This window comes from Chenopodium album, chromosome 7 (assembly GCF_948465745.1).
Source record: "Chenopodium album chromosome 7, dcCheAlbu1.1, whole genome shotgun sequence".
In the NCBI taxonomy this organism is placed as follows: Eukaryota; Viridiplantae; Streptophyta; class Magnoliopsida; order Caryophyllales; family Amaranthaceae; genus Chenopodium; species Chenopodium album.
Genome location: NC_137840.1, coordinates 68,961,997 through 68,973,382, shown reverse-complemented (window position 1 = coordinate 68,973,382; position 11,386 = coordinate 68,961,997). Strand labels below are relative to the sequence as shown.

At 32.7% G+C, this 11,386-nt stretch overlaps 1 protein-coding gene across 1 annotated transcript; it reads left to right on the top strand.

Annotated features, from left to right (window-relative positions):
- Window positions 1-3,561: 3,561 nt before the first annotated feature.
- LOC145640582 (serine decarboxylase-like) lies at window positions 3,562-9,837 on the top strand. Its single transcript, XM_081691833.1, has 6 exons — window positions 3,562-3,795; window positions 5,839-5,946; window positions 6,421-6,644; window positions 7,871-8,064; window positions 8,749-8,885; window positions 9,186-9,837. Exons 1-6 carry the CDS (start codon window positions 3,562-3,564, stop codon window positions 9,753-9,755), a joined length of 1,467 nt encoding a protein of 488 aa, XP_081547959.1. The 3' UTR covers window positions 9,756-9,837.
- The last annotated feature ends 1,549 nt before the right edge of the window (window positions 9,838-11,386 follow it).

Sequence of the window (11,386 nt, the reverse complement as noted above, 5' to 3'; positions counted from 1 at the left end):
TCTGGAGAAAAATAATATAAATAGCAAATTCTTATGTGTTTAAAATTGTAAATGATAAATATGTTTCTTAATGGAAAAGTATTGTGTAGAACGGACTCATAGTCCAATCATACAAATTAAATAAAAATTTGTCAGAAATTAGATGATAATGGTAAGAAAATAGATTATAAATATCAAATATTAGATTATAAGTGTTAGAAATTAGATAATAATGATCATATATTAGATTTCTTTTGTTTGATAACAAGTTATATTGATCCGGTATTAGATTTCTTTTGTTTGATAATATGTTAAGATAAGGAAGAATATCTTAGGAATATATTTGATATATTTGTATTGATATTATGTTATCTTTATGTAGGATAAGATTTACTAAATATTTCCTAGGATAGATATGAATTAGATTCCTATGTTGATTAGGTTTCTAAGATATGTGTATAAATATTTGATTGATGATGAATGAGAAAGATGAGACTTTGAGATTATCTTGACATAATAGGTTATACTTCGTATTGGTCAGGTATTAGATTTCTTTTGTTTGATAATATGTTAGTATATATGATCAGGTATTAGATTTATTTTGTTTGATAATAGATTATACTAGGTTAGAACCCATGTTATGCACAGTTTATATAAAATTTATTTTTTTATTATTTGTGTATTTTTTTTTAAAAAAATGGATAATTATAAATAAGTATATGCACCTTGTACAAAATATCTGTATATTTTAATGTAGGAGTCTATTTATTATGAAATAGTGTACAACTTAAAATTATTTCAATTTTTTAAGGATAAATTGATAGGTTGTATTTGTAATATAGAAGCTTCTATTATTCAAATTTCAAAATCTATTAAATATAATAGCTCAAAAAAAAAAAAAAAAAAAAAAGAGAAGAAGAAGATGACATCATCATGCATTTAGGCGGGAAATTTTTTATTACGAGAGTGATATATGGACAGTGATAACATCAACAAAGTTTTGTTTTAATAATAGTTAATAAATTGGTCAGATATTAGTTTTTATTTTTTATTTTTGTTTTTTATTATTATTTTTTAATAATAGGTGATCTTAATCAGGTATTGTGCTACCTTCCATTGTTGACAAATGGAAATCTTTCTCACTTGGAGCCTTCCTCGTCTTCAAAATCTACATCGACAAAGTCCATCAACACATAAGTTTCTTAGCGGAGAAATAAGCCACGTGTTTCCTGTAAGGATCTGATGACCCGACTCCGAGATCCAAAGCTCGAGTATATAACCCGCTTTGCTCCTATCGGCCAGACGAGAACCTACACACAAAGCAGAGATTAGCTAACCCCGGAGTGAATCCGGGGATAACCACTCCAATGATAAAGTCAGAAAATGTTTAAATTAAAGAAGATAAGAAGAGAGAATATAGAGAAGAAAGAGAGAGAGAGAATATAGAGAAGAAAGAGAGAGAGAGAGAGTATAAAAATGCTACCTTAATTATGAGGTAAAGCCCGATTATTTATAGCTTGATTAAGTGACATGTGGCTGCACGGTATGCAAAGTAGTTTTCACCAGGTGTCAAGTTGCAGACGACACGTGTCAGTCGCCGACAAGCCGATAAGTCATAACTGCCGGTATGAACAAGAACAGCTAATGAACCGAATCCGACTAAGATACCGGCCTATTATATAATATCGGTCTAATGTAAATATCTCCCCCATACACCACGGTAGATTTAGTTCCTTTTAAATTACTTAATCCATCTACTAGTGTTATCAAGCCTAATATTCCATCAGATGTTATTCTAAATGACATTGATAAATCGACAAAAAAAGTTGGAAAGAAGTGCAACATGGTTGATGGGTTCATAAGTCGGAGGAGAATCGTTTTAGTATAAAGGTGTTGTGAGTACCTTACTTAGGTGGGGAGGGTCACCGACGTCGGGATGGGAAGGGGAGGGTCTTCGAAGTCCGTTCTACGCAAAACCTTCTCTGAACGTATAAAAAGTGAAAATAGTTTGTTTAAAAAAAAAAAAATAAAAATCTTCTAAATGTACAATGGGTGGTCAACTAGCAACTATACAAGTCTATAACATTTATCCAAACATTTTTTTGACAAACAACATTTATCCAAACTAATAATCTATCACCCATGTCGATCTCCCGCAACAATAATAGGGAGGGGCTGGAACTTAACCATCTAGAACTGATCTCGGATCCGAAGAATCGTGTGGAACAAAAAAAAAATAAAATCTATCACCTGTCAAAAAAATAAATAAATTATCCATCAACTAATGTACAACAGGTGATTAGCTAGGAAAATCATGAGATTTGAGTTATTTAAGATGGGAGGCAAAGCTATCTCAACCACAATTCTTGCAGACTGCAGTACAAAAGTAAAGCGCTAGAATCACATCAATGGAGGGTTTTATGATTATTGATCGAGGAATTCACCATTGATTGCTTGACGCTGGATCAAAATTATCCTGCTCACCTACCTTCAAGTGAGAAAGATAATTTAAGCTTAATTTCAATTAAGTTCAATTAAGTTCAGCTCAATTCAGTTCCTAATTCCTTCTCTTATAAACAATCCATTTAAGCTCTATTCAATTAAATGTTTTCAGTAAATCGGAACAGGCCCTAAAAACCCAAAATTTTTGCTACCCATTTTTCCCTCCAATTATTTCCACTTTTCCAGATTCTCTCCTCTAATTACTAGAACATAAATAAGTAGTTGAATTGGCATAATATTATTGGTGGCCTGGTATACAAATGTTTTTATACACTTAGTTTACCCTTAGCCTTTCCTTCTTTACTAACCCTTATTTTTATTTCGGATTTCTAACCCTTATTTTTATTTCGGATTTCTAGCTATGTATAGTTGTATGCCTCTATCAAATCTTCCGCAAATATTTGTGTCAAGATTGAATGTAACACTAAGGGCCTGTTTACATTTACTGAACTAAACTGAAATGATTGGAGTTGAACTGAATTGAAATGAGCTGAAATAAATATTTTATGAGAGAAGGAAATTAGGAGCTGAACTGAACTGAATTGATTGGAGTTGAAATGAACTAAATTGAACTGTTTGAATTTGAACTAAACTGAAATTAAGCTGAAGTGATAGACCTTAAGATTTGATTATCACATAATCACATGATTCACACCTCAGTCTCTTTGGAGACATCTTATAAAACACGATTCATACCTCAACCAATCATTGAAGGCTTTAACTTTATTTGTGGTACGTTACCTTCAACATTGTCATTACAGTAATAGTTAGCATTTATACGTACGTACCTTTCGATATCCGTCAAGTTGTAATTTTAAGTAATAAACACGCTGTACTAGTAGAGCTAAGCTAGCTATAAATATCATACATTCTTATGAGTTTTATTGTATACGAAGTACTAATTTCCTCCCTATTTTTTTTTTCCTTCAATAAAAACCGATCAACTAGGTATGTACGTTTTTAGGAGCTTTATTTTTCGTCTTATACGATTATATATTTTCGCGTTATTAAGTAACTTGTATATAATAACAGATTACTAAGCTGAATTTAGGTGTTACATTCATAAAAAGAAAGCAAAAAATGGTTTCTTCTACGGTGGTTTGTGGCTCAACAAATTTGGTTTTAAAATTAGATCATGATGATCACACTAATGGCACTAATGTTGTCACGGCGAAAAAGGAGCAAAGTGACTATGGCCGGAAAGAGATTGCTCTAGGCTGGAATAAGCACACCCCTTGCAGCCTTGACATCAAGGAACCCGAGGTTAACGATGAGCTGACTGGAGCAACGGAAGCTTATATGGCGGATGTTTTGGCAAGATACACGGATAGATGGCTTGAGAGGACCAAACATAACCTAGGTGACGATGATACTTAGTTTTCTCTAATTCATTTCAAATTGCTGATTTACTAGGAATTCTTAATTAATACTACCTCCGTTTTTCTTTTTAGTTGACACGTTTTGACTATAGCACTATTTACACATTTTTCTTTAACCGTATTATATAATTTATATGTAATAAAAATTGAAAAACATAGTCAAGTGGAGGTCTTGTTAAATTCCTCACGGTATATATTTTCAAAATATTAACTTTTGTTAATTTGAAACCATTAACGGTTAAATTTGTGTATTGTCAAACGTGACTAAAAAAACATGTCGAAATGTTTATCAAGTTTCACCTGGCCCCATGCATGATCATTGCACGTACGGACGTCCCATGTTATAATTAGTATAGGCTAGGAGGGTTAATGCATGTATAAATGAATAATGTTCACAAGAAAGTGGGTTGGTCCTGTATTAAAGAAAATAAAAAAAAAATTGAATTGGTAAGTCCATAAGTGTAAAAACCAACGATAAGGTGTTATGTTGTATTTACCAATTTATAAAGTTACACAAGAAAATAAGATTTATAGGCTTACACGTACATTATCATCTAATGATCAACTAAAAGACCTACAACAAATCATAAGATATACTTCCTCCGTTTTTTTTACTTGACCTGTTTCATTTATCACGCTTGTCAATGCAAAACTTTAACCATCAATAACTTTAATTATTCATAAATAAAAATTATAAAAAGTTATATTATATGATAGTGTCGATTGAGACGATTCTAATAAGATCTCACATGAATATATTTATCTTTACGTATAATTCACAAAAGACGGTCAAAGGAGGGGTGGTGAATAGTGTAAAAGTCAAAGCGGGTCAAGTAAGAACGGAGGAAGTACATTTAAGACGGTGTCCAAGAGTCCAAGATGGTGTCGTGCGATTGGATATGGTTTTCCTTTCTCTTTCTCTTCTCTTGGGGAGTTAGAAAAGGACGTTAGTTGTTGAACAACTGAAGCGGATCCAGAAGTTCTCGAAAACTCAGGATATTGGGGCGCGTGTTGCAGCTCATATCTTTACTAGGATTGACTTTTCTATAGTTAGAGGAGTGGGGGCCCAGATTATATCTCGGCTTCCCACTAATTTTTGGGGTTGTGGTTTCGGGGTTGTGGGTCGGGAACGAAAATGGGGAAAGGGAAGGGGTGGGGTGCGTAGGTGGAGGAAAGGGTGGTGGGGGTGGGGTCATCGGCGCCGGGCGATTCACTGGGACGCCGGACGCCGGAAGGGGGTGGGTTTGGGGACGCCGGTGGTGGCGCGATGGGTGGGGCTGGGGTAGTTTTAGGTTTTTATTTTTTTTTAAAATTTTTTTTAAACAAATAAAATAGTGACACGTGTCACTGTGGACCACATTTAACGGAAACCGTTAAGTGGTGGTAATACCAATTTTTTGAAAATTTGTATGGTGTTAATACCCATTTTTTTTTTGGTGGTGTTAAAAACCATTTTCGTGTTTTTAGTAGGTGTTAAAATCTAAAAAAACCTTATTATTATTAGGACATTTTGTGAGAAACTACCTTATAAAAAAAATGTTGTAATAAATTACCTTATAAAAACTAAATGTTGTAAGATACTACCCCTTGGTCGGAAAGTGAGAGTTGACTAAATTTTTCCAGCGTTGACCAAGTCATGTGCCGGTCACATGACATTTAATTCATCTTGGGTATTATATGGATAGACTTCGGGAAACTTAGGGGAAAATGGGGAAAGATGAATTCAACGTCACGTGACCGGCACATGACTAGTTTAACGCTGGAAAAATTAAGTCAACTCTCACTTTCCGACCAAGGGTAGTATCTTACAACATTTAGCTTTTATAAGGTAGTTTTTTACAACATTTTTTTTATAAGGTAGTTTCTCGCAAAAAAATGCTTTAAAAGGTAGTTTCTCACAAAATGTCCTTATTATTATTCAACTAGTACGTAGTACATGGACAAGATTCTCTTTTTATTTTTTATTTTTATTTTTTAGACAGACGACAAGATTCTTCTTATAGCAATACATTCAACAAATTATGGGCGTGTTCGGCAAAATATAGTTGTGAAGGTAGTTGTAGCTGTGGAGATAGCTGTTAGCTGTGTAAGTAACTGCTAGCTGTCAACAAGCTGTTAGTTGTGAAGATAAATAATTTAGGTATGAGAGTTCGGTAAAGTAGCGGTTGACTAGCTGTTACATATATAAATCAATATTTTATATTTAAAACTATAGATTAAAAATTTCAAAAGCTACCTCTAATTTCAAAAGCTAATTTATCTAACTTTTCATAAAAGCTACCTCCAGCACTAAAAGCTCCCCTAACCACTACTTTGCCAAACACTCACATTTTTTGTTAAGTAGTGGTTTGACTACTAAAAGCTACTCAAAAGCTAGCGCCAAACACGCCTTATATTTTGTCGGATATTATTTATTCAGAACCTATTTAATCATAAACTTATTTATTTGAAATTACTTTTTTATGCAATAAAAATAAAATAAAATAAAATAAGATGTAACAAACTGACCTTAAATGAAAACTCATGGAGCTACAACTAACGTGTAAATGTAGGATTTCAGCTGAATTCAGACTTCAACTATGATGCTCTTGGTCCTTTGCAACGATTATCAATTAACAACGTCGGTGATCCATTTGTTGTGGGCAATTATGGTGTGCACTCAAGGGACTTCGAAGTAGGTGTTTTAGATTGGTTTGCTCGTCTTTGGGAGATCAATAAGGATGAATATTGGGGATATGTTACTAGTGGTGGAACTGAAGGAAACCTCCATGCCCTACTTGTAGGGTAAGTGATGAGCACGATATTAAATTTTTAGTCAAAATAAATTAGTAAATATTATATCATAATTAATTTATTCAATTCTGTTATATAGTATAAAAGGGTTTTTTTATTTTATTTTATTTTTTTTACATGAAACCCTGATGCACGGATTTTTAATACATAAAATCTAAAAAAAAAAAAACTCCGTCTATTTCTTTGTTAAACTCTAAGATTTTTTTTATTTATTTACAAGATGAAGCCCGTGCGATGCACGGTTTGTTTGATTTTTTTTGAATAATTTTTTTTTTTGTATTTATGAGCCTAAAATTTGTTATATATTTAGATAAAATTCCTAATATTAAAAGATAATATATAATATTTAATTAATTTAAACTTAAAAATCTCATTCGCCAATTTTGGTTACATGACATTTAAATTATTTAATTCTAAAAGAAATTAATAATCTCTTATTTAATTGACTACTACTAATATTTATAATCCTACATGGCGCGCTAAGAAAATTAGATCCTACGTGGCTCTCTAAAAACTCGGGAAAAAACTCCCCTTTATATATATATATATATATATATATATATATATATATATATATATATATATATATATATATATATTAGATTTTATTTTATTTTATTTTATTTTATTTTATTTTTTTTTTGTAATTATTTGATTCATATTACTATTTAACAGTTTTAGAGAAAAAAACATTAATCAAATTGCTATACCCTATTCAAAAAGTCTAATTTTAATGTAATTTATGATTCAATCTTATTCACTATGATTAGTTAGGAGTTAATATTTATTAAAAATAAATAAATTTTAAATATATTATGTCATTCATAGGATTTTTTTTTTTTTTTTTTTTTTTTATGTGAAAGATATTTTTTTTTTGTTTTAAATAATTTATTTAAATTCTAATCACTATATCTGCCGTTTTTTACTTTAAAATTAAATTGTCAAATCTCATATTTTTAATTTTGCTAAAGTGGTGACTGTATTTATTTAATTTTATAATAAGATACTCCCTCTATTTTTAAATACTTGCTCCACTTTTCATTTGCGGCCGTTTTTAAATACTTGCTCCATTCAAAGGGAATACAAATCTCTTTGATCATTGCTTCAAATAAGACCTTGCGTATAAATTTAGTTATAATAATAAATAAAATAATGATGGAGTATCAATTATTAATGATAAAGAGTAGCTTTTAAAATACGATTTTATTTTTTCGCAGGAGAGAAATGTTTCCAGATGGAATTTTGTATGCTTCGAATGAGGCACACTACTCGGTCTTCAAAGTTGCACGTATGTACCGAATGAATTATGTTAAGGTGGAAACACTATCTTCTGGGGTGATTGATTGTGGAGATTTGAAAGAATGTCTTCTTAAGAACAAAGATAAACCTGCCATCATGAATATAACCATAGGTAATCTTTTACACATACTTTGATCATTTTTACCTTTATGTTAGTATGATACACAATCTCAGATTCTCGGATCGAGCACATATACGATGATGCTCGATCTTTCATTGTTAGATAAGAATATAGGAAAATTTGTCTAGAAGGGATATATATGTTCAATTGTTCAGTATTTTATCTAGAATGACCTTATATGTTTAAAGTGCTCTTAAAAGACCTTATAAGTCTGTTTTGTTGTTTGGGAGACCTTGAGGTCGGAATCCGGCAACAATTAACTTTTTTCCGACGTCGACCTCTCACGTGACCTTAGAAAATGACTTTTTTTTTCCCACGATTTCCCTCCAATTCCTCCTCCTCTCTTCTAATCCCTAATGACACAAATTAAAATAAGGAAATTTGAGGAAAATCATAGAAAAAAGAAAAGGGGTTCATTTTTTAAGGTCACATGAAAGATCAAAATCGGATAAAAAAGTCAAACATTGACGAATTCCAACCTTAAGTCCCTCCAAACAAAAAATAAACTTATAAGGTTTTCTTAGACCAATTTAAACATATATAAGGTTCTTTCAGACAAATTTTTCAAGAATTTATTTTGTTCACAAAATATTGTACTAGTAAAATTAGACTTGTATTGTATCAACCCATATAAACGCGATGGATGGTATGACCCATCTGTGGTCTCTTATGCAGGGACTACGGTAAAAGGTGCTATTGATGATATCGATCTTGTGGTACAAACACTTGAAGAGTGTGGTTTCCCACGCAATCGGTTCTATATCCATTGTGATGCAGCCTTGTTTGGTCTTATGCTGCCATTCCTCAATCGAGTTAGTGACTCACTATCTCACATCAAGCTTGCCAATTTCATACATTTTTGTTACATGTTTAATACTTTCTCTGTTCTTTTTTACATGACTTGTTTATTTTATCACGCTTGTCAATGCACAACTTTAATTATCAATAACTTTGATTCTCCATAAAAAAAAAAACGGTCAAAGGAGAGGTAAAAAAAGAACAGAGGAAGTATAAACTATGTAGTACCATCATCATATCACTTCATTTTTTTTTTCACGCTAATGTATTTACATTTTCTTGTACGAATGTTCGTACCATATCATTGTTAATAGGCACCTCATATAACATTCAAGAAGCCAATTGACAGTGTATGTGTTTCGGGCCACAAATTCGTGGGAACCCCGATGCCTTGTGGTGTTCAGATGATTAGGATAGAACACATTAATGTTCTAGCAAGGACTAATGTAGAGTATATAGCCACAATGGATACTACAATCATGGGAAGTAGGAACGGTCAAGCCCCCGTCTTCTTATGGTATGCATTGAACCGCAAAGGGTACAATGGACTCAAGAAAGAGGTTCAAAATTGCCTAATCTTAGCCCGTTACCTTAAAGACCGGCTTAGAGAGGCCGGAGTTAGTGTCATGCTCAATGAGCTAAGCAACACCGTGGTATTCGAACGTCCACAAGATGAGGAGTTTATACGATACTGGCAGCTCTCTTGTCAAGGGAACATAGCTCATGTAATTGTCATGCCTAATATGACGAAGAAGACGTTGGATACTTTCCTCGACGAGCTAGTTGAAGAGCGTTGGATTTGGTTCAAAGACGGGAAAAATCAACCTCCTTGTGTTGCTTCTGATATTGGCAAAGAGAATTGTGTTTGCCCTTTGCATATATGAACATTCGCTTGCTAGTTTGATGGTTTCGTTAAGATGCATTACTTTTCATTTATTTATGTTTTGAGCATGTCTGTATCATGTTATTTAAATAATCAACATAATAATACCTCCAGTTCGCATTACTTACAACAGAGGGGTTTTATTTGTGAGACATGAAATATTCCTTTGTTGTGAGTAATGTGAACCGAAAGTATACTATTTAAGTGTATTTATGATAGTGTGTGTGGATTTTATTATTGAAATATTAGTGTTTTGTGTTTTAAGTATAGATTATATATAGAGCAATTTTTTAGAATTCTAGATATAATTAATCCTAAAAATTTTAACCAATTTACAGCTGACTTTGGTTGCAATATTAAATTACTTGAATAAAATTGAAAGTAGCAAATAAGGCATTAATCCTCTATAGAGTCTCTAAGATACTCGTACTAGGCAAGTAGGCAAGATGTGATGTAGTAGTAAGTAAATAATTCACATGTAACTTTAAAATTCAAATCTTCTCAAATGCAATTTATGCAAAATAGTGTTTGGAGGTAAAACTTTGGCAGGCCGAGCAAGATGGCAGTCGCAGAAACCATAGCCATCAAGGCTACTGCAAAAGCGTGGCTACTTGATCAGCCGTGGCTACTTGATTAGCCACTAGAGGAGCTTCGATTTGCGTTGATTTTTTGGGTTTCAACTTTCAAGCTAAGTAGAGCTGATCAAATTCGACCCGACCTCTTGGCCAATCCAAATTTTGGCTGACTTTGGGAAAAAAATAGACCAAAGTCAACTCAGGCCCATCCAACCCAACCCAACCCAATTTGTTAAGAAAACTTGTCTCGGGTTTGGATATGCATTTTAATTTAATGATTTTTTAGTTAATTTCTTTTTTATAGACCCGACTCTTTTATATTTTACGGGTCTAGGCAAGCATTTTATGGCCCAAACCTAGGCATGGCCTGACCAAACGGACTATTTTATCTTGCCTTGGACCAGCTCAAAGCCAACCCAACCCGCCCTTTGATCATCTCTACTTTCAAGGACTAGCTATGAATTGTGATCAACATAATTGGGTTACATCAAAGCATTTTTGGACGACAGGGGAGGACCAAAATAAATTTTGGGTCTTATTGGTACTTTTAGGCAGGGCAGGCCTATTCAATCAGGCTCTAAATGGTTGAAGACTTTTTTTTTTTTTTTTTTTTTTTTTGGTATTTGGAGAGCCACAAGGGCAGAGGTGAGAATCGATCCCAGGATCCCGGAATCGGGAGGGAAACTCTAACCACTTGAGCTATCCCTCACTCTCAAATGGTTGAAGACTTTGGGTGTTTACTTGTTTGCATTTTATATTTTCTCTGTTTCTTTGATACTTGTCACATATATTATTTTGTACGATATTTAAGAAAAGTAAGTCTTATAAGGAGTACGATGTTTTAAGACACTTAAGTCTTAAATGGGGCTGAGAGATTGGTAGAAGTATAATTATGTGGGCCATGATGAGCTGGTTTCGAGTAGGGCAGTTTAGGGCTACAAATAAACATTTCTAGTGTGTTTCTATTTAGTGGTAAATGTTACCTCTAGAGAATACACAAACTGCGTTACTCTTATCTTTCATACGTACATCAAATACTTGGTAAAAGAAACAGTTA